Raw genomic sequence first — 22,010 nt, 5'->3', positions numbered from 1 at the left:
TGGGTCATATAATATCCATATAGAAAAGAACAGATTTAAACAGAGATTCATGCATGTGTCTGCACCAATACATACAGTAAATCTCACTTTATTTACACATAATATTGTAGATATTCTGATGATATCTTAAAGTCCGTACTTTAATGACATTATAAAGCCATTGTATGACATTTACAAAGATCATAATATCTCATTGAATATGAGAGCGAAACATTTCCCTCACTCAAGCATCTTTCGTTTCACAACTCAATCAGCATGAGGATTAGAGATAAATATGTGCAAATCTTAACTAATAATTTAAAGTCTACTAACTTAGGGTTGTGGGAGAAATGAGGTGAACCTTCAGGATGTGTGGTGACCTGGTGTAATCTGGAAAGCATGTTTAATTGTTTACACAATGTAAAGAGATGGTCAACGGCACACTAGAGGATGAAGATTAGAAGAAATTTTAAATGCCACAACTGCGAAAGGAATCATGTCTTAAATACCTATAATGATTAAAAACCCTTGAAATATGTTGAAATTTTCTCAGCAAAAAAACATTTACTTGTTTTGTTTGTTTTTAATCACCAATGCTGAGATGTGCAATTGTGCAAGCACAGTAACTCCTACTGTAAAGCTCGGTTTACAGTAATCATGTTTGAGACTGTTTTTAGAGTTTATTTTTGATTTTTTAAAAGTTCATCAATTTGCGTTTTGTACATGTTCTTCACATCCTGTAGATCCAGACGCAGCTCTTCTGCTTCTTCTGCCTTCTCTCCATACATCTGCAGGATTGTGTTGTGTCTCTGCTCTAAATCCTGTAATGCGCATACACATTTAATCAGTGTTTAAACTAGCAGGACGGAAGTCCTTAACCTTTAAGTCCTTTATACCTACCTTCAGTTGCACTTTGAGTCTGGGAATTTCCTTCACTTTACTCTCTATCTCATCGTTCTGATTGGTCAATCGCACCAGCTCTTCTGCCATCACAGTGCGGCTTCTCTCTAGACTAGCAATCTCCAACTGAGCATTGAGGATTACAAAAGGAACTGAGAGTAAATGACTATATGCAATATTCAGTTACTTGAAAGATAGATAGATATTTTTTGTTTGTGATTTTCTCCCCTTTTCTCGCCAATTTGAAATGCCCAATTTCCAATGCACTCTAAGTCCTCGTGGTGGCATAGTGACTCGCCTCAATCCAGGTGGTGGAGGATGAATCTTAGTTGCGTCTGAGACCGTCAATTACCACGGAGACGTAGCGTGCGTGGAGGCTTCATGCTATTCTCCATGGCATCCATGCACAACTCACCACGCGCCCCACCGAGAGCGAGAACCACACATTATAGTGACCACGAGGAGGTTACCCCATGTGACTCTACCCTGCCTAGCAACCGGGCCAATTTGGTTGTTTAGGAGACCTGGCTGGAGTCACTCAGCATGCCCTGGATTGAAACTCGTGACTCCAGGGGTGGTAGTCAGCGTCAATACTCACTGAGCTACCCAGGCCCCCCGAAAGTTAGATATATTAAAGCATTCATAAACATTTATTTTGTAAACACCAAGGTAAATTACTGAATCAGCACACTAAGGTAAATTCAGAATTTCCCAAAATTGGTTGTAAGCATAAAGTATGTCATACTACAATTAGAACAAACTACAAAAGGGAACAGCCAGACATACCTGCAGCTGGGCTATCTCACCCTCTCTGAGTTTGAGCTGAGACTGCAGGCTCTCAATAATACTTGATCCACCACCCAGCCGAGCTGCCTCATACAAGTTAGTCCCACTGATGGACATAGTCATATTGCTGAAAGAAAGGTCAAGGGAATCCTCCTGCTGAAAAAAATGCAGTCAACTTTAAGATTGTGTGACCCCACGTCCACATGCGTGGACGTTGTATTCTGGCTTTGTTATACTCGATGCATAATTTAAATAAAAACCAACTGAATACTGTTCACAAGACTCTAGACTGTCATTTAAAGGGTTAACTTCTGCTGCACCAAGTCACGTGACACAACAGCATGCCGTCGATTTCCTTGAAGCGCTCCTACAGATGCAGCGCCAACAAAAGTGCCACAGCTAAGAAAAATCGTAAAAAAAATTTCATTGAAACCTATTTGGTTGTAAAGAGTAGTCTCTAGTTTCGTCTGATATGCCGCTTTAAAAAATATGTAAATTTTACGCGCATCAGCACGCTGATAAACATGCTGTCCACATATGTGGACACTAGCACCGCATTTCCTCAAAAGTAGAAAAAACATGTTAGTTATTTCGAATAACTTTCAACTGTAACAAATCTGTGGGTCATTTAGCTTCATTTTAATATTCATTTTATGTTTAATTTTGTTATCTCTGTGCAATACGATTCTATTCATTGACATTAGCAAATGCATTCCTATATATCTACTGTGCATTTTCACATTGAGAATAAATGGGTTCATCCAAAAGCTGAAAAATGTTGCTTTCAGAGGCTTAATATGGAGTTAGGATGAAAATAATGTGCATTTTGAACTGTTCTGAGACCAGTGCAGACAGACAGCACACTGGAGGTTAAGTCATTCACTAAACAGTGAGCAAGGGAGCATCCCATCTCTTTCTATGCAGCTAAGTGCATTCAATCCTAAAATCCAACCAAAAGTTCAGTTTCAGGCTGCAGATGATGTTTGGGCCACTCAACATGTTTGGCAGACATGGGACAATGATAATCAATAAATAGATTCAGATTTTTATAATGCTGCATTTTATTTTAACATGGTTGGCAGTGATTGGATGATGATGGACATTACTTTGAATAATAATTATTTATTCAGCTTTACAGAAAATCAGCTGTAATGTCTGTAACATCTCAAAAACATGAATAACCAACACTCCTGGAAACATAAATAATTTGATGAAAAAAATCTGACTTTCTATAGCTTAGAGTTATTTAAAATTTCACAACGTAGTCTCGCTGTCCACATATGTGGACATTCATTTTTACGAAAACTATTTGCTCTAGAAACATATTTATTTAATGTTTAATTTATTTATTTTTTTGCTTGTTTATTAGGTGCTACTAGTTACAAATCAAAAAGGGAAATGGAAAATGCACACAGCAGTCACGCTCGGGTCTCAGGAGAATATATTTACAGTCAATTTTAAATATTTTTCTTTATATATATATATATACACACACACATAGTGTTGGGGAGTAACGAAATACATGTAACGGGATTACGTATTTAAAATCCAAAATATAAGTAACTGTATTCCACTACAGTTACAATTTAAATCATTGGTAATTAGAATACAGTTACATTCAAAAAGTATTTTGATTACTGAACAGATTACTTTGCATTTTACTGTCATTTGTTTCATTTAATATTTAGTCCTTTCAGATGGAAAACATTTATACATATAAATGATGCAATCCAAAGTGCATTTGAACAGCGGTGAAACACTTTCTTATGATGTGTTACATTCATACGAGCAGACAGAGAAGTTAGTTTGAAGCAGAAGAAATAGAAATAAACCTTGTGTAAACTGTCAGCTTTATGCTAAGCTAAAATGCTATTTCTAACCATTTTACATGCATGTTACCAGGCACGATCATATTTGTTTTATCAAGAAAATTCACGCTGGATCATAATTTCTTTTTTTCTAGTAAGACCTTTGATATTAGGGCAAAAATCGTATTCTTGATAATTTTTTTATTGTTTTCCTGTAAAAATATCTAAAATTCCTTAAAACAAGATCAATTTGATAAATCTTGTTTTAGAAACAACACTGTATAAGATATTTAGGTTTTTCAGAGAATATATTTTTAACATGTGTATTTTGTCTTACTGTACTGGCAGAATTTTTATAGTCAAAACAAGTGAAAAAATCTACCAGTGCTGAAGAAGTAATCCAAAGTATTTAGAATACGTCACTGACCTTGAATAATCTAACGGAATACGTTACAAATTACATTTTACAGCATGTATTCTGTAATCTGTAGTGGAATACATTTCAAAAGTAACCCTCCCAACCCTGTATAATATATATATATATATAATAAAATAATATTTCTTATATTTGCACTTTTCGCACCAAACTACATTCATCTATAGGAGACAGAATTCGTCTCCTTCCTGTGCGGTATGATGGCTGCGTGGTCCCATGGTGTTTATACTCATGTACTATTGTTTTTACAGATGAATGTAGTGCCTTCAGGCATTTGGAAATTGCTCCCAAGGATGAACCAGACTTGTGGAGCTTCATAATTTTTTTTCTGAGGTCTTGGCTGATTTCTTTTGATTTTCCCATGATGTCAAGCAAAAAGGCACTGAGGTTGAAAGTAGGCCTTAAAATACATCCACAGGTACACCTCCAATTGACTCCAATTAGTCAATTAGCCTAATTAGCTAATTGCCTAAAGGCTTGACATAATTTTCTGGAATTTTCCAAGCTGCTTAAAGGCACAGTTAACTTAGTGTATGTAAACTTCTGACCCAGTGGAATTGTGATATAGTCAATTAAAAGAGAAATAATATGTCTATAAACAGTTGTTGGAAAAAATTACTTGTCATGCACAAAGTAGATGTCCTAAATGACTTGAAATCTGTGGAGTGGTTAAAAAAAATTAGTTTTAATGACTTCAACCTAAGTTTATGTAAACTTCTGATTTCAACTGTGTGTGTGTGTGTGTGTGTGTGTGTGTGTGTGTATATGAACGAAACGTAAATGCAATGTCACTGTATAAAAGCATCTGCCAAATGCATAAATGCAAATGCAAATCTTGTTTGTTTTTTTGTAAGAGACTGCATTGATCATACATGACCATACAGCACAGGTGAGGTGATCAATCATTTGGGAGGAGAAAAGACTCACTGCGAGATCTCACTATAAATGAGCTGAGTGGATGGGGGTGTGAGATAAGTGCACCTGTGAGAAAAGTGCAGAAGGCAGGCCGGTGTGCTCAGTCCCACTAATGGAACTGGAGCGGGACAGTGTGGGAGTGGAGGAAGTTTGAGCATCACTCACAGACAGACTCAAAGACTTCCTCTCCTGTTGACATAAAAACACAGAGATGCCTCACCTCAGCTGGGTTCCGTATAATAAATAGTCTGGGATTCAGTTAATCTCAGATCAAGACTCAGCTTCACAACTGTTGATTTTACACTGCAAATTATGATGTGAGTAATGTCTACTCTTAATACATGCAAACATATTTAACAGTCAGTTATTAATAATATACAACGGTTGCTTTCATTTTGGAGGTAAAGGATAATTAACAGTCTTTCCACGCAAAACACAGGACAAACCTTTTCTTTAAGGGCCTCTTGTGCAAGGTAGCATTTCTTCTTCTCCTGCTCCACCTTCATTTTCTCCATTTCCAGTTGGTTGGTGAGAAGCAACTAAAGAGGACCAAATAATGCAGACATTGAGAATGAGTGTGTTTTTGTGTGTGTGACCACTTGTGATCGGACCTCCCGAAATGCATCTTAATATCAGGTGTAAACAGGGTCAGAAAGTACCTTCTCCTTCTTGGCCTCTTCCAGCAATCGACTGTGTTCCCCTTTAAGATTCTCTAGCTCCACACGCTCCCTAAACATACAGAAATCAGTGAGAGTACAGTAAAAGTAAACAGTCACTAAAACATACAGAACATAGATACAAACACACTAATGTATCTTGACAGTACCATAAACAGACATATTATTCTGTTTCCAAAACTCCCTGTTCCTACGAAAAGTTTCTGTTCTTTGTTTCTCCATCTCAAACGAATTACTCTTGCCATAGCCACAAAATCAAAAAGAAATAAATTTATTTTGTATTATGTGAACTAAAATAATTGTTATCCATACATTCACCAGTCTTGCCATCAATTAAATGTATTTTCCCAAGCAAATAAACTAATATTAACGGGGTCATGACATACTCTTTTTTTATTATTTATCCTGATGTCCAATTATAATGTAAAGTTTTTTATGCACCAATACAGTCATAATTTAGTAATATATGATCATTTTCCTCACTGTATCTGGCCCTCTGTCTGAAACGCTCGGTTTAGGCCTTAGTGTCTCCTTTAAACTTCAATGTAAATGCCTACTGTTATGATTGGCTAACATCATGCAGCCCCTCGAATACAGCCATATATGTTTGAAACTCCATCGGAAAAGAATGAACCAGCACTATAAAAAAAAAAAAAAAATAAAAAGAAAGAAAACGACATTTCAGGTTAACACAACACACTGCATCCGAATGTAAACTATTCACTCAAGCACAGCAGCACAATAAACTGCAAATATCAAACAGTCATGATATTTGAAAAATGGGGGCAAAAGGGCATCAAGGACGTGTTTATACTCAAAACAGAAAGACACAGGATGGGGGTCTACTTTTAAGAGTTATAACTTGGTATCGTGCCTTTTAAAAGCAGTTGAAGCAGTTCGTCTATTGCATGTTTGTATAGAAAAACATTTAAAAAGTAGTCCGGGACAAAACTCTGTCCCTTTGGTGTGCAGGAATAGTAGGCGCATCTTGTTCTCTCGCAGCCCAAGGGTGCAATGATGTAAAAGTAGGTATTTATTTAGTCTTGCTGTAGAGGCACTCATTCCCTAACAAATTAGGGAAAATCCAAACAAGCTGCTTTCAGCCTGGTTTACAGTTGAATTCAGAAGTTTACATACACTTGGATTGAAGTAATTAAAACTCATTTTTTAACCACTCCACAGATTTCAAATTAGCAAACTACAGTTTTGGCAAGTCATTTAGCACATCTACTTTGTGCATGACACAAGTAATTTTTCCAACAATTGTTTACAGACATATTGTTTCTCTTTTAATTGACTATATCACAATTCCAGTGGGACAGAAGTTTACATACACTAAGTTAACTGTGCTTTTAAGCAGTTTGGAAAACTCCAGAAAATGATGTCAAGCCTTTAGGCAATTGGCTAATTGGAGTCAATTGGAGGTGTACCTGTGGATGTATTTTAAGGCCTACCTTCAACCTCAGTGCCTCTTTGCTTGACATCATGGGAAAATTAAAAGAAATCAGCCAAGACCTCAGGGAAAAAAACTGTGGACCTCCACAAGTCTGGTTCATCCTTGGGAGCAATTTCCAAATGCCTGAAGGCACCACGTTCATCTGTACAAAAAAATAGTACGCAAGTATAAACACCATGGGACCACGCAGCCATCATACCGCTCAGGAAGGAGACGCATTCGGTCTCATAAAGATGAACGTAGTTTGGTGCGAAAAGTGCAAATCAATCCCAAAACAACAGCAAAGGATCTTGTGAAGATGCTGGAGGAAACAGGTAGACAAGTATCTCTATCCACAAAAAAATGAGTCCTATACCGACATAACCTGAAAGGCTGCTCAGTAAGGAAGAAGCCAATGCTCCAAAACCATCATAAAAAAGCCAGACTACAGTTTGCAAGTGCACATGGGGAAAAGGATCTTACTTTTTGGAGAAATGTCCTCTGGTCTAATGAAACAAAATGGCCATAATGACCATTGTTATGTTAGGTGGAAAAAGGGTGAGGCTTGCAAGCCGAAGATCACCATCCCAAACGTGAAGTATGGGGGTGGCAGCATCATGTTGTGGGGATGCTTTGCTGCAGGAGGGACTGGTGCACCATGATCAAACCAAAACAGATGGCATCATGAGGAAGGAAAATTATGTGCAAATATTGAAGCAACATCAAGACATCAGCCAGGAAGTTAAAGCTTGGTCGCAAATGTGTCTTCCAAATGGACAATGACCCTAATCATACCTCCAAAATTGTGTCAAAATGGCTTATGGACAACAAAGTCAAGGTATTGGAGTGACCATCACAAAGCCCTGACCTCAATCCGATAGAAAATTTGTAGGCAGAACTGAAAAGGTGTATGCGAGCAAGGAGGCCTACAAAACTGACTCCGTTACACCAGTTCTGTCTGGAGGAATGGGCCAAAATTCCAGCAACTTATTGTGAGAAGCTTGTGGAAGGCCCAAAATGTTTGACCCAAATTAAACAATTTAAAGGCAATGCTACCAAATACTAACAAAGTGTATGTAAACTTCTGACCCACTGGGAATGCGATGAAAGAAATAAAAGCTGAAAAAAATCATTCTCTCTACTATTATTCTGACATTTCACATTCTTAAAATAAAGTAGTGATCCTAACTGACCTAAGACAGGGAATGTTTTCTACAATTAAATATCAGGAATTGTGGAAAAAATGAGTTTAAATGTATTTGGCTAAGGTGTATATAAACTTCTGACTTCAACTGTATATAAATGCTCTTTTTGTATTGAGGAGGAATTTTTGAATTCTGAGACTTACAGTATGTTTTTACAATTAACTCTTACATGTCAAAAGATCAAGGAAAATTTGATTCCTCATATTATGACCCCTTTAAATATTGCTTTACAATGCAAATTCCTTTTCCAGTGCTGAAGACCTTCTTCCTACCTGCTAAAGTCATCCTCCAGTTTTTCCCGTCTCATCCTCTCTGCATCCAGCTGTCCCTGCAGACGTCCCTTATCCTGCCTCAACAGGGATGTCTGGGATTCTAAAGATGCTATCTGTGCTCGGATTGCATGCAGTTCCTCTGTTGCTGACCGCTCTTTCTCCACGGAAACAGCAAGCTGGGCTTGAGCATCAGCTGAAAAGAGAGAATAACAACAGCATGAAAAACATTCTTCCATCAAAGCTTTCAAAAATCACCACTGGTGATGTCATATGTGGTGTATTGTTTGGAGATCAGATTTAAACAAGTGACATGAGCCACTGACACCCAACCATGAAAGAATGAGAAACTGCAAAAACAGACAATGAGTCTTACCTAAGCGATCAGAGATGTTCTTCTCCAGTTTTTCCCATGAAGTTGTCTGGGCACCCAACGTGGCCTGAAGGTTCTCAATTTGCCGAAGGAGGGGGCGCGTTGCTGAGGTAACGCTTTGGCCTAGCTCCTGGTTTCTGGTCTCCGCTTCTTGTAACCTCTGTTGAAGACCAAGGCCAAGTATAAACACACACACAGTACACACACAAACAGACCATCAGCACTATCACCAATATATATTAGGAAGCACTCACAATGCAACAACATAAACTGTTTAAATTTTTCTGTTTAAGTCTTTGAAATACACCGGGGACTCTTATTTTGAAATGTATGCGCTTCAATGCGTCCAGCTGCTCATTCAAACAGATAAGGGAAATAATTTGTGCACTCTTACAATAATGTACAACGTACTACAATATAAACAATTAAAGGTAAACATTGTCATATTTCATCAACACTATATCATCATCATCATCAGTTGATCTTTAGTGATAGTTTGTCATAAATTTCCGATACATTTTCCGATTAATGATTGCGAAATGCTCTGCAACAGCTGGAAACACTCACAAGACCCCGCATGCTTGGAGAAAATACAACAGTGCCACATTTTCACTTTGAAGAACACAGTGCATGCATTTATTTAATTAAATCGTATTCTTTTGAAGTTTGATAATCACATTAGGTCATATCACGAGTCTTCCTGCCCCCAAATTTAAGACCTCTTTAAATAAAAATTAAGACTTTTGTTGTATCATTTAAGATATTTAAGACTTTTTATGACTTTAAATTTTGGAAAACTGAATTTAAGGCATTAAGACTTTAAGGATCCACTGGGATTTAACAGTCTAATATTTCCTATAACGGTGGAGCAGTAAGTAATGATTTTTTGATGCAAGTTACCTGCTGAAGCTCACTGATCTCCTCCCTCAGATAATCTTCTTTCTTGGCCTGCTGCTGCTCTGCCCTCTGTAGAGCTAGCCTCAGATTCGCCACCTGAATACAAAAATTAAAAGTCACAGTAAATCACAGACATAAAGGCTAGCATTTATGGACCCTATTAATCAGCAACTAAAACAAGGCATAAGGCAAGATAACTGACAAACTTCACTCAAACACTACTGATGTACCATGCAAACATAATCCAGTAAAAAAAATCAAGAAGAACAAACTATTAATATTAAACTTTATTTGTAGAGCACCTTTCATATTAGTAGATCAAAAGTACTATACAAATGAGTGGAAATAAAATAAGAATTAAGAAAGCCATAATACAATAAAATTATAAAAAAAATAAAACAATAGTAAATAGAAATATTCCAAATAAAAACTAGAATGAAATTACCTGATCACCCAGAGCCTCTTGTTGGAGGCGGGACTCTTCTTGGGCTTTCTCCAATGCCAGGCTGAGCTCCTCTTTCGCTTGCACCTCTCTGCTCAGCGCCAGCTCCTGGGCCTCACTATCCTTGGTGGCGTTTGCCTTGTGCAGTTCTGCCAACTCCCTAGACAATGAAAAATGAACCAAATACCAACCAATTGGGAAAGACAGAAAATATTCAAAGGCAAACTACATTAATAAGTACTCTAACATAATGTGATATAGTAAGTGTCCACTTCTGTGAAAGTCTAAATGTATATGGCATGATAGTCTTTATTTACTTGTAGGAGCTGTCCAGGGCTGCTTGCAAACTCCGGTTCTTCTCCTGGAGCTCCTCGCTGGAGGTCTGCAGTCTGCTCAATTCCTTCTCCTGTCGCTCCACCACAGCGTTCAGCTTCTTAATGTTTTCTCTGTGCTGCTTTTCTACTTCCTCCATACCATCCAAAACCTACAATCACCATATTCAAACCTCAGCATTCTCTTCTTATTCCGCTGACATTTGATATCAACCAAATACTCAGTTCACTCTACAACCGTATACTTATTTCTTTTATAAATGAAACAGCTTTGGATTGGTGGTTGAAGGAATATTCCAGGTTCAACACAAGTTAAGCTCAATCAACAGCATTTGTGGCATAATGTTGATTACCACAAATATTTATTTCGACTCGTCCCTCATTTTCTTTAAAAAAGCAAAAAAGGAGAGTCGCGTGGCACCATGCGAGGGTCGGACATGTGAACAGTGAGCTCTAAGCACTTTGCTAGTTTTTAATACTTTTTGTGTCATAAACCGGTGAGATTCGATACACCCTGTTCCATAACTGTTCTATTTAGACAATATGTAAAATAATTCAAAATCCTCAGGCTCTGGAGACATTAAAAGACACTTACATGCTCAAGCTGATATCCCTGACAGGGCCGCAGACCGGGAGCTCAGTTTGACGGTGCGGTGGGAGAGATTCAGCATCAACTGTCGAGCATGTCGGCAATGCTGGCGAAGGTTGTTGCTGACTTGGAGGATCTTGCTGTAATACGTCGATCGATCTTATGTGGTTACAAGAGTGGGGGATGTCGAGAAACGGATCGATGGAGTCATCCGAAAGGGAATTAGCTGCTAACCCGCTAGCGACCAAGACAGACTTGGAGCGTGTTTGGAAAAAGTTGGAAAACCATGAGAATCCTAACCGGCGAAACAACATCCGAATTGTTGGATTTCCTGAGAACGAATAAGGCAGAGATATGGTGAAATTCCTAGACGAGCTCTTCCAGAGTCTGCTCGACATAGCAGGCCATAAGCTGGAAATCAAGCGAGCTCACAGAGTTCTGGCTCGGAGATCCGCGGAGGGAGACAGGCCCTGATCAATTCTGGCCAAATTTTTGAGATCATCCGATAAAGATATTGTGTTACGCAAGGCGCGGAGTAAAGGAAGGCTTTCTTGGAAGAACCACAGCATTTTCTTGTTCCAAGACTTCTCTCGACAAGAGAGAAACGTGATAGATTCAAGGAATGCAAGAAACTTTTACATCAACGGAAGGTTGCTTTGCACTGATGTTCCCAGCCAAATTGAGAACAGATACTAAGGATGGCCGCAAAATATTTACATGCCCACAGCAAGCTATGTCCTTCATAAAGTCAATGGAATGAGTAATTCATTGTGTGATGCTCTCAATACAGCCGAGTGGACCTGACTCACTGAACATTCACTTGACTGTCCGAGGAAACTGGGCGCCTTCTTTGTTTCTTTTTGTGTTGTTTCCGCCTAGCGGTTGGAGTTTGTTTTGTGAAATAACATTCCTTCGGGACAGTTTGTGGATGTATCTGCATGTTCTTTGTGCTTATTCCGCCTATTGGATGGAGTTTGTTTTATAGATTATTTTCTGTTGTGTAATTCTGTCTCACAAAATTTGTATAGAAACACCGAACTTGAGCAATCCGACGGCAAAAGTGTCACGGGGGGCTCTCGTGGGCGTACATGGACTGTTTGAGTTTGGAAGAATGGACGCGGTTGGCGCTGTCGTGCGCGGGGTTGGTGCACACGTTTTTCTTTTTTCTGTTTTTTTTTTTTTGTTCTGAAGGAAGTTTGGGTTTGTTTGTTGCTCTAATGTTGGAATGTGGTCTTTATAATTTTGTTTTTGACACACAATCTATTTTTCTAATATGTCAAAATGTAAAATGTTAATATGAGTGGACTCTCTCTCTCCATGTGGAATGTGAATGGGTTGGGGCACCCCATAAAAAGAAGGAAGGTTATTTCTTTTCTTAAACGTAAGAAATATGATATAGTGTTTCTTCAAGAAATGCATCTTTCCCCGCAAGAAGCTAAAAAATTTGGGAAGATATGGGGTAAAAATGTTTTCTTTAATGCTGGCTCAAGTAAGAGCAGGGAAGTCATTATATTGATAAGTAAGCATCTACAATTCAAATGTCTCAAACAGATTAAAGATAAGATAAATTAGGAAGAGTCATTATTGTTTTAGCAGAAATTCAGGGGCAAAGGTTGATTTTGGCTAATATTTACGCACCTAACGCTGATGATCAGGGCTTTTTTATAGATCTTGAAGGGATAGCACCCCTCATGATATAATATTGGGAGGAGACTTTAATCTTTTGATGGACTCAGTCCTTGATCATAGTGAAGCAAAAGTGTGTAAGCCCCCTAGAGCAACAGTGACGCTTCACAGGATGTGTAATACAGGTGCATCTCAATAAATTAGAATGTCGTGGAAAAGTTCATTTATTTCAGTAATTCAACTCAAATTGTGAAACTCGTGTATTAAATAAATTCAATGCACACAAACTGAAGTAGTTTAAGTATTTGGTTCTTTTAATTGTGATGATTTTGGCTCACATTTAACAAAAACCCACCAATTCACTATCTCAACAAATTAGAATATGGTGACATGCCAATCAGCTAATCAACTCAAAACACCTGCAAAGGTTTCCTGAGCCTTCAAAATGGTCTCTCAGTTTGGTTCACTAGGCTACACAATCATGGGGAAGACTGCTGATCTGACAGTTGTCCAGAAGACAATCATTGACACCCTTCACAAGGAGGGTAAGCCACAAACATTCATTGCCAAAGAAGCTGGCTCTTCACAGAGTGCTGTATCCAAGCATGTTAACAGAACGTTGAGTGGAAGGAAAAAGTGTGGAAGAAAAAGACGCACAACCAACCCAGAGAACCGCAGCCTTATGAGGATTGTCAAGCAAAATCGATTCAAGAATTTGGGTGAACTTCACAAGGAATGGACTGAGGCTGGGGTCAAGGCATCAAGAGCCACCACACACAGACGTGTCAAGGAATTTGGCTACAGTTGTCGTATTCCTCTTGTTAAGCCACTCCTGAACCACAGACAACGTCAGAGGTGTCTTACCTGGGTTAAGGAGAAGAAGAACTGGACTGTTGCCCAGTGGTCCAAAGTCCTCTTTTCAGATGAGAGCAAGTTTTGTATTTCATTTGGAAACCAAGGTCCTAGAGTCTGGAGGAAGGGTGGAGAAGCTCATAGCCCAAGTTGCTTGAAGTCCAGTGTTAAGTTTCCACAGTCTGTGATGATTTGGGGTGCAATGTCATCTGCTGGTGTTGGTCACTGCACCCGTTTACCAAGAAATTTTGGAGCACTTCATGCTTCCTTCTGCTGACCAGCTTTTTAAAGATGCTGATTTCATTTTCCAGCAGGATTTGGCACCTGCCCACACTGCCAAAAGCACCAAAAGTTGGTTAAATGACCATGGTGTTGGTGTGCTTGACTGGCCAGCAAACTCACCAGACCTGAACCCCATAGAGAATCTATGGGGTATTGTCAAGAGGAAAATGAGAAACAAGAGACCAAAAAATGCAGATGAGCTGAAGGCCACTGTCAAAGAAACCTGGGCTTCCACACCACCTCAGCAGTGCCACAAACTGATCACCTCCATGCCACGCCGAATTGAGGCAGTAATTAAAGCAAAAGGAGCCCCTACCAAGTATTGAGTACATATACAGTAAATGAACATACTTTCCAGAAGGCCAACAATTCACTAAAAATGTTTTTTTTTATTGGTCTTATGATGTATTCTAATTTGTTGAGATAGTGAATTGGTGGGTTTTTGTTAAATGTGAGCCAAAATCATCACAATTAAAAGAACCAAAGACTTAAACTACTTCAGTCTGTGTGCATTGAATTTATTTAATACACGAGTTTCACAATTTGAGTTGAATTACTGAAATAAATTAACTTTTCCACGACATTCTAATTTATTGAGATGCACCTGTATATCTTGATCTTACAGATATTTGGAGACTTTTGAACCCATCTGGTAGGGACTATATATTTTTTTTTTCATCAGTCCATAAGATTTTTTATTTTTTTTTTTATATCTAAGTCCCTCATTTCATCTGTTGTTGATGCCTCACAAATGTCAAGTCTGCATCTAGAGATGCAAGGGTTCACCTTATGCAATTCAAGATTTTACATAGATTCTACTGGACCCCTCTAGATTGTATAGGCTTGGTCTTAAAGACACACCCACCTGCTGGCGATGCCAATCAGAAGATGGAGACACAACCATGTTTTTTGGGGGTGTATTAAGATACAAGAATTTTGGTTGAAGGTTCAGAGTTTTATATGTGACGTTTTGGGCACTCAAATTTCATTCTGCCCCAGACTCTGTATTTCGGAAGAGCACCCTCATTTCCAGAGTGGTGTGCGGAGATGGGGAGGGTGGCTGCTTTCAAAGAGATGTCAAGCAGAAGGCTGGGGGTTCAGAATTTGTTTGACAGGAAGTGGGGCAATTACTTTGTGTTTTTGGGGGACTCTCGGGGAGGGGCTGTGGAGAGAGATATTTAGTTGTAATTATTATATTATATTTTTTTGTTTTGTTTTTTTGTTGTTGTTTTTTGATTTTTTTTGTGTATCAATTTGTGAACACAGGGGTGTTCGTTGGGAGTTAGGGTGGGGTTGGTGATTGGGGAGGGGTATTGGGGGGTTAAATGTTGATTCAGTGTATATATGTTGTGTTTTTTATTTTGTTATATGTTTATGAATCAACAAAAATGTTAATTGAAAAAAAAAAGGTTATAGTGATGCACTTACAATGGAAGTAAATGGGGCCAAATTTTGGAGGGTTTAAAAGCAGAAATATGAAGCTTATAATTTTATCAAACAACTTACATTAAATCTTTTGTTAAAACTCATGTATTATTTGAGCTGCAAAGTTGTTTATATCATCATTATACAGTCATTTTAGGGTTTATGCCACCATGTTGGTAAGTTATAAAATTGGATATAACTTTACACAGAAAAGGTAAGTGATTTTATCACACTAAAATCATGTTAACATGCATATTGTTTATGTCTTGTGGCTATACTTTTGAAACAGTGAGTATTTTAACATTTACATTGGCCCCATTTACTTCCATTGTAAGTGCATCACTGTTACCTCAATTTTTGCTTCTTTAAAAGGTAAGTAGGGATGAATCGAAATAAATAAATGTGGTAATCGACATTATGCTTCAAATGCTGTCAATTGAGCTTAATTTGCATTAAACCTGGAATATTTCTTTGAGTTCTGTATCCCTTGCCTGTTGCAAGTGTTTCAGCTCTTCTTCCTGCTCCTTAAGTTTCTTGGTGTGTTTGGTAATCTGTGCATCACTCTCTTTCTCTTTCACACGCAGTTTCTTTATGATGTTGGAGTGCTGTAACTGTTGCTTGGAAAGTTTTTCACCTAATCAATCCACAAAAAAAGTTAACAGACACACCCTTTACAATGACCCAGATCTTTCCAGGATCACACATTAAAGGTTTTATGATAATGTTAATGAATGTCAGTGGGTTCAGGTCACATGAACAAAGCAGCCCAGAACTCTCACCTTCTTCAAGAAGCTCTCTGATCTGTTCCTCTTTCTCTTTAATCAGTTCCAACGTCTCATTTGAATTTAATCTGCTTGCCAGTTCTTCTCTGAGGCCTTTTATTTCCTGTGGACATGACATATGATGCATTTTAATGTAATCAAGATTGTGATTTGCACACCTACACCAATCATAGAATACATCTCACAAAAAACTGCCATACTATATTGCACTAGATGTAACGGCTGTGGTCTTTCTTCAAAAGTAAAAGGAGGCATAATAACTGACAACATTTTAAGAAGTCAACCTGTAAAACAACAATAAAAAAAATTATACCTTTTTAGCGATGTCTCTTTCCTTGCAGGAAAGCTGAGCTTTCCGCTCTGCTTCAGCTATGCGCTGTGTGAACTCGTCTTTTAAAGACTCAACACTGAAGCTTTCTTCCTTCAAGCTGATCATCTCACTGTGAAACACATGCATTGTTAACTGTAATTCAAAAATAGCTTATAACGCTATTGTGTGGACATACTGTGCAAGGAGTCTTTCATAGAATGTAATTCCACACCCTCAAAGCGTGCATTTATAACCCGTGTTCTTGCCAACCAGCATATAATATCTTCAGGGGCAAAATAATCTGCAAAAATATGTCTTTGCCAAGGTTTGTCATTGTATGCCAAAGCGACAAGTTCCTTGTTAACGAATCTGTTTGTCTATCAAAAGTATGTGAACACAGTGTCCGGTTTTTCTCAAGCTGGGTAAATATTATTGCTGCCTTCCTCTGTTTCTATGCCCTAGTTAGCTATTGCAGCCATTTATCATTCTAGAAACACTACCGCTTACATGTTCTTCAACTCACTCTTTGAGATTGTCACACTCCTCCTCAAGTCTGGCCTTGTCTTTACTGACCACAAGTAACTGCGATTCTCTTTTCTCTAGTCGACTAGAGAGCTCCTCAATTATCTGGGGAGATAAGAAAAAACAAAACAAGCAACAAACATTTTTTGGAACAATGTAGCCAGAGTACAACATGATGTATTGATTAAGAACAACAAAATCATTTAAATACATGACTCTCTGGAAATCTTGATTCTGACTTGTCAAACGTTTTCCCAGACAACTTATTTTCTAAAACGCTGTGCTAGTTGCTGGTCTCTCATATCACTCTGTGGTCTCTTTATTCTCACATAACCTAATAAAATTAATTCAATTAAAATCAATATTTCATGTATTTATTTATTGGCAGAGGATATTTGCACTAAGTGCAAAAAGTGATAGATACTATTAACCCCCCAATTAACAGTATAGGGGCATCACTGCAGTGTGTTTGTGTTTATTTTGAGTCCCAGACACCCTACCCCAACCCCTACACCTGCCTAACTCTAAACTAACCCTTATAAAAAATAACCATGGTTTTACTAAAGTAAAAATAGTATGCACCATCATGGTATTTTGTAGTAAAATCATAGAAACCAATAAATTAAACATGGTTATATTAACACCATATACAATTGCATTATAATACCAATTGCATTAAAACTACAGCTTCCACCAGATAAACATGGTTACTACAATATTTTACTATAGCAAAACCATGGTTAAATGTACCCAGATCAAACCTTTCTCTCAACTCTCCGGCCTTCACTATAACCAAATCACTGCAAAGAAATCAATCTTCATTTTGATTTATTATTATAAGCAGTATTAAAGGAAATATTGGTAGTGGAGACAGGAAACAGGATTGGAAAAAGTGGGACAAAAGGCAGAATCGAACCTGGATTGTCTGCACAAAATAAAACCACAACCACACCGTCATTACACCCCTCGCCACTGCAATGACAATAGTGGGCGCAATTTGTATTCAATTTTTAGAAATCTGAAAGAAAGGGGGGCCTGGGTAGCTCAGCGAGTATTGACACTGACTACCACCCCTGGAGTCACGAGTTCAAATCCAGGGTGTGCTGAGTGACTCCAGCCAGGTCTCCTAAGCAAAAGTCTCCTAACCTCCTCATGGTCACGATTAGTGGTTCTTGCTCAATGGGGCGCGTGGTAAGTTGTGCATGGATCGCGGAGAGTAGCATGAGCCTCCACATGCTGTGAGTCTCCACGGTGTTATGCACAACGAGCCACATGATAAGATGCACGGATTGATGGTCTCAGAAGCCACCCGGATTGAGGAGAGTAAACGCGCCACCAAGAGGACCTACTAAGTAGTGGGAATTGGACATTCCAAATTGGGAGAAAAGGGGACAAAAAAAAAAATTACAAAAAAAGAAATCTGAAAGAAAAAAACGAATCAAAGGCTTGGCATGTATTAACTGCAGCTTTACTATGTGGAAGTCTACAATGGCAAATATTATTTAAAAATGCTATTGGTATACAACATTCTTATATTGTGTTTTTACTAGACTGCTGGAGTGCAAATAGCGACGCTGTGTGGCAGGTGCTATTTACACCTAGTGCAAATAGTCACTCCATTATTTATGTGGTAGTAAGGCGTGTTGTAAGCATAGTCAGCTGGTCATAATTGCAAAATAATCCAATTTTAGTGTGATACAAGAATCCTCAGCTATGTGTCAGGGTTCTAATCACCCTGTCTGGTTTATTTTGACCAGCTGACTGTACATTATCCCTTACATAATTGGCCCTTGAAAATATTTACAATTAAATCCAACCTTTTGGAGCTCCAAAACCTGACACGTCGAAGCTTCTTGTTTCTCCTCAGTAGTCAGCGATGTTTCGTTTGCATCGTTTTTTTGGCTGCTCAGTGTGAGGTCAGTTTCAGGCTCCTGATCACCTTCCTGCAGCTCGTCCGTCTGCTCACAGTTCACAGGTGTTGCGCTGCGCCCACTCTCCTCCATCTCGTTATCATCCAGTGATTGGTCAAGCATGGATTCTTCCTCCTCCTGTTTGTTCTGAGGGGCTGACTGAACAGGAGCAGACATGGGTCCAGATGTGATGGAGGCTAAAGTGCGGTTGCCCGGGATCTCATCATCAGAATTCACTTCGCTGACACTGCGGCTGTCCAACGACTGCACGCTATACGAGTCAATGCGCTCAAAGGCATCTGAGGAGGAACCGCAGCTTTCAGTGAGTTTGGGGTATTCATCCAGACGAGGGAAGTCCCCACATGTTGAGGCAGAGAGTAGCTGGAAGGAGTCCTGCATCAGGTGCAGCGCTGCTTTAGCTTCCGCTGTCTCCTGTCTGGAGCTGGCCGAGCTCTCACTTTGCACACTTTCATGGTCCAAAACCTCTATGTCGCTGGTAGTGGAAGTACCAGAAGAGAACGCACTTACAGGGGGAGACGGGGTGTCACTTTGTCTGTCCTCTGACTTAGCATCTTTGGATTCTAACAGGATTTCTTTAGGAGGGACAGACAGTGTTTTGACTGGATTCTTGGTCTCAATGGTCAAAGGGGGTTCTGAGCTGTCAAAGACACTGAAAGATTCAGTCTCTGTGGATGATAAAGGTACATTTGTAAGTGTGACATCTGAGGATAAAGTCACCCCATTAGATTCTGTCCTGTCCTCGCAGGTCTCCGTTTGGACAACTTGCTCTGGTGCAATGACTGGAGCTGAAACAACAGCTTCCGTTTGTGACAGCACATTTTCTGAGGATGCCTTTTGCTCCAACAGTTCTGTCCCATCAGACTTTATCTCAACATTTTCCAGGCTGCTGCATCTATTGAGGACTGCCTGACCTTGTGAATGAGCGCTTACATTGTTTTTGATTTCCAGTTCCTTCTCCTTGTCTTTTTCCCGTAGCATGCGGTTAGACTTGGCAGGTGGCACAGACACCACCTTAGTGTTGTTTGCAGTTTGCATGTCCCCATGAGGCAGAAAGGCACTGAAGAAATCCTCTGATTCATCAACCACAGTCCGTGTGACAGGCTTAGTAATAGCCTCAGATGATGGAGGGAGAGTCTTAGTGCTTTCCTCTGAGGGAGAGTTCCACTGGTTCATACCCCATCCTGTTGATACCGGCTTGCCTGGTGCATCTGAAAATGTTTTATAAAAATGCCAACAGTGTGTAACTGAATAAATGCACGCATAAAACCACAACTTTAACATATTCTTATTGGTTCAACACATTTTACAATTATGGTATTCTCTATATGCACTACCTATACAAGATCTTAGGTAGCAACAGCGCATTTCTCTTTATGTCTATACCTAGAAAACAAACATCTCCCTTTCAAACACACTCTTTTTCCTCATATTCTTTGGTGGCGGTTTCATCTTACTTCTCGGAAACAAAGTTGCCGTTTAATGAGAATGTTTTGCAAAACAGTGTGTATGTGTGTGTATTTTAAATTACTTGGCTATAAAGGTTAAAACTGTTGTTTATTATTAGTTTGGGTAAAGCATGCAGAAAAGTCATTTATCAGGCATACAATCCATGTCAATGTTGACATAATGAACAGTTCCTATGCTGTTAATCACTTGCGTCAACCCCTCTCTGCATATTTGTTTGTTTCCAACAATCTATCCTTAAACTTTAAATTAAACATTTTGGCACTGAACCTACCAGCAAAGGTCGGTACGGTCGTCTCACCCCACTGGTCCTCTTCTTTGATGTCCAGAACTCTGTCGATGGATTTCTGCGCAGTTGTCAAAGCTTGTTTGGCAAATGTAGACAGATGTGACGCGTTAAACCAACTCATATTGTTCCACTTTCGAATGGTTATGATGCAATGAACGTCTACACAAAACAAAACATCCTTAAAAGCGTCCAAAGTAAGAACAGGTTTATTCCACACAAACCAGGTCGGTGTTTGTTTATTAGGCCACTGTCCACATTAGCTTAGCAGCTAATTCTGTTCGCAAAACAACAGACAGTCTACATAATCGAATGCTAAGATGAAAGTCGATGATATCGATAAACAGACGGCGGACATATTATCTTTGTTTTACTCATCTTCTAGGTTGGACACACCGTTTTGTTTAGATTATCTCTGCCTGCTCGTGAAATACTTCCTATCCACGTAGCATCAACCTATCCTGTACGTGACGTCAGGGCGACGTCACCAACTTCTAGCGCACCAATTTTATTGTAATAAAATATTAATAAATGCAACTCATTTAATAGTAGTTAATACTGAAATTGTCCATATAATATACATTTAAATTAAGTTAATAATAAAATATTTAAATTCTAGTACTTAGTGTAACGGAACAAAATACGGCTTTTTACATTAAAGTAATGGTTCACCCAAAAATGAAAATTCTCTTCATTTATTCACCCCCATGCCATCTCAGATGTGTATGACTTTCTCTCTTTCTACAGAACTAAAAAAAAAAAATGTTTTTGAAGAATATCTTAGCTCTGTAGGTCCATGCATTGCAAGTGAATGGTGACCAAAACTTTTAAGCTCCAAAAAGCACATAAAGGCAGCACAAAAGGCTATCTTCAGAAGCGATCCAATCTGTTTTTGGTGAGAGCAGACCAAAATGTAACTCCTTTTTTCATTGTAAATCTTGCTATTGCAGTACCTAGACACAATCATGATTTCAAGCTCGATTATACTTCCTAGCACTTGACACACCAGCAGAGCGCTAGATGGTGCTAGGAAGCGTAATCAAGCTTGAAATCATGATCACCAAGGAGACTACAGATGTCAAGATAGTGAAAAAGGAGTAACGTTTTGGTCATTTCTCATGAAAAACCGATTGGATTCCTTCAGAAGACTGATTAAACATCTGGAGTCTAATGGATTACTTTTTTGCTGCCTTTGTGCTTTTTGGAGCTTCAAAATTTTGGTCACCATTCATTTGCATTGTATGGACCTACAGAGCTGAGAAATTCTTCTACAAATCTTTTTTGTGTGTGTGTGTGTTCTGCAGAAGAAAATCATACACATCTGGGATGACATGAGTCTGAGTAATCAATGAGAGAATTTAAATTTTTGGGTGAACTATTCCTTTAAAAAAGAAAATTATTAGAATTTAAAGTAAACTCAAACGACTTCGTTAGCACATTTTTGTCAACATTTCCCTTTTGCTTTCATGACCTGCACTATATTTATA

General features: G+C 38.7%; 1 protein-coding gene across 2 annotated transcripts; it reads right to left on the bottom strand.

The window, feature by feature from the left end:
• Positions 1-72: 72 nt before the first annotated feature.
• On the bottom strand, positions 73-20,989 carry LOC127426268 (TATA element modulatory factor-like). Of its 2 annotated transcripts, none has more exons than XM_051672952.1 (17): positions 20,512-20,989; positions 18,660-19,981; positions 16,844-16,947; positions 16,324-16,450; positions 16,008-16,113; positions 15,720-15,862; positions 10,440-10,606; positions 10,126-10,282; positions 9,684-9,776; positions 8,787-8,943; positions 8,414-8,606; positions 5,484-5,553; positions 5,271-5,363; positions 4,891-5,013; positions 1,666-1,821; positions 880-1,005; positions 73-800 (listed from the first exon to the last, which is right to left on the bottom strand). In XM_051672952.1, the coding sequence occupies exons 1-17, from the start codon at positions 20,645-20,647 to the stop codon at positions 660-662; spliced, it is 3,414 nt and encodes a 1,137-aa protein (XP_051528912.1). In that variant the 5' UTR covers positions 20,648-20,989; the 3' UTR covers positions 73-659. The 2 variants fall into 2 exon arrangements, with proteins under 2 accessions (XP_051528912.1, XP_051528913.1); XM_051672953.1 differs by having other exon boundaries at positions 1,666-1,818.
• Positions 20,990-22,010: the final 1,021 nt, after the last annotated feature.

This window comes from Myxocyprinus asiaticus, chromosome 35 (assembly GCF_019703515.2).
Source record: "Myxocyprinus asiaticus isolate MX2 ecotype Aquarium Trade chromosome 35, UBuf_Myxa_2, whole genome shotgun sequence".
In the NCBI taxonomy this organism is placed as follows: domain Eukaryota; kingdom Metazoa; phylum Chordata; class Actinopteri; order Cypriniformes; family Catostomidae; genus Myxocyprinus; species Myxocyprinus asiaticus.
This window is presented reverse-complemented; position numbering and strand designations above follow the sequence as displayed.

What these genes read in the sequence shown, in the direction of transcription:
- LOC127426268 (XM_051672952.1), bottom strand. Translation starts at nt 20,647, where the DNA reads ATGAGTTGGTTTAACGCGTCACATCTGTCTACATTTGCCAAACAAGCT. An exon ending in GCCCTGGACAGCTCCTACAA is followed by an intron (nt 10,283 to 10,439) that starts GTAAATAAAGAC and finishes TTCATTGTCTAG; the next exon opens with GGAGTTGGCAGAACTGCACA. An exon ending in CTGGAGGATGACTTTAGCAG is followed by an intron (nt 5,554 to 8,413) that starts GTAGGAAGAAGG and finishes CTGTATGTTTAG; the next exon opens with GGAGCGTGTGGAGCTAGAGA.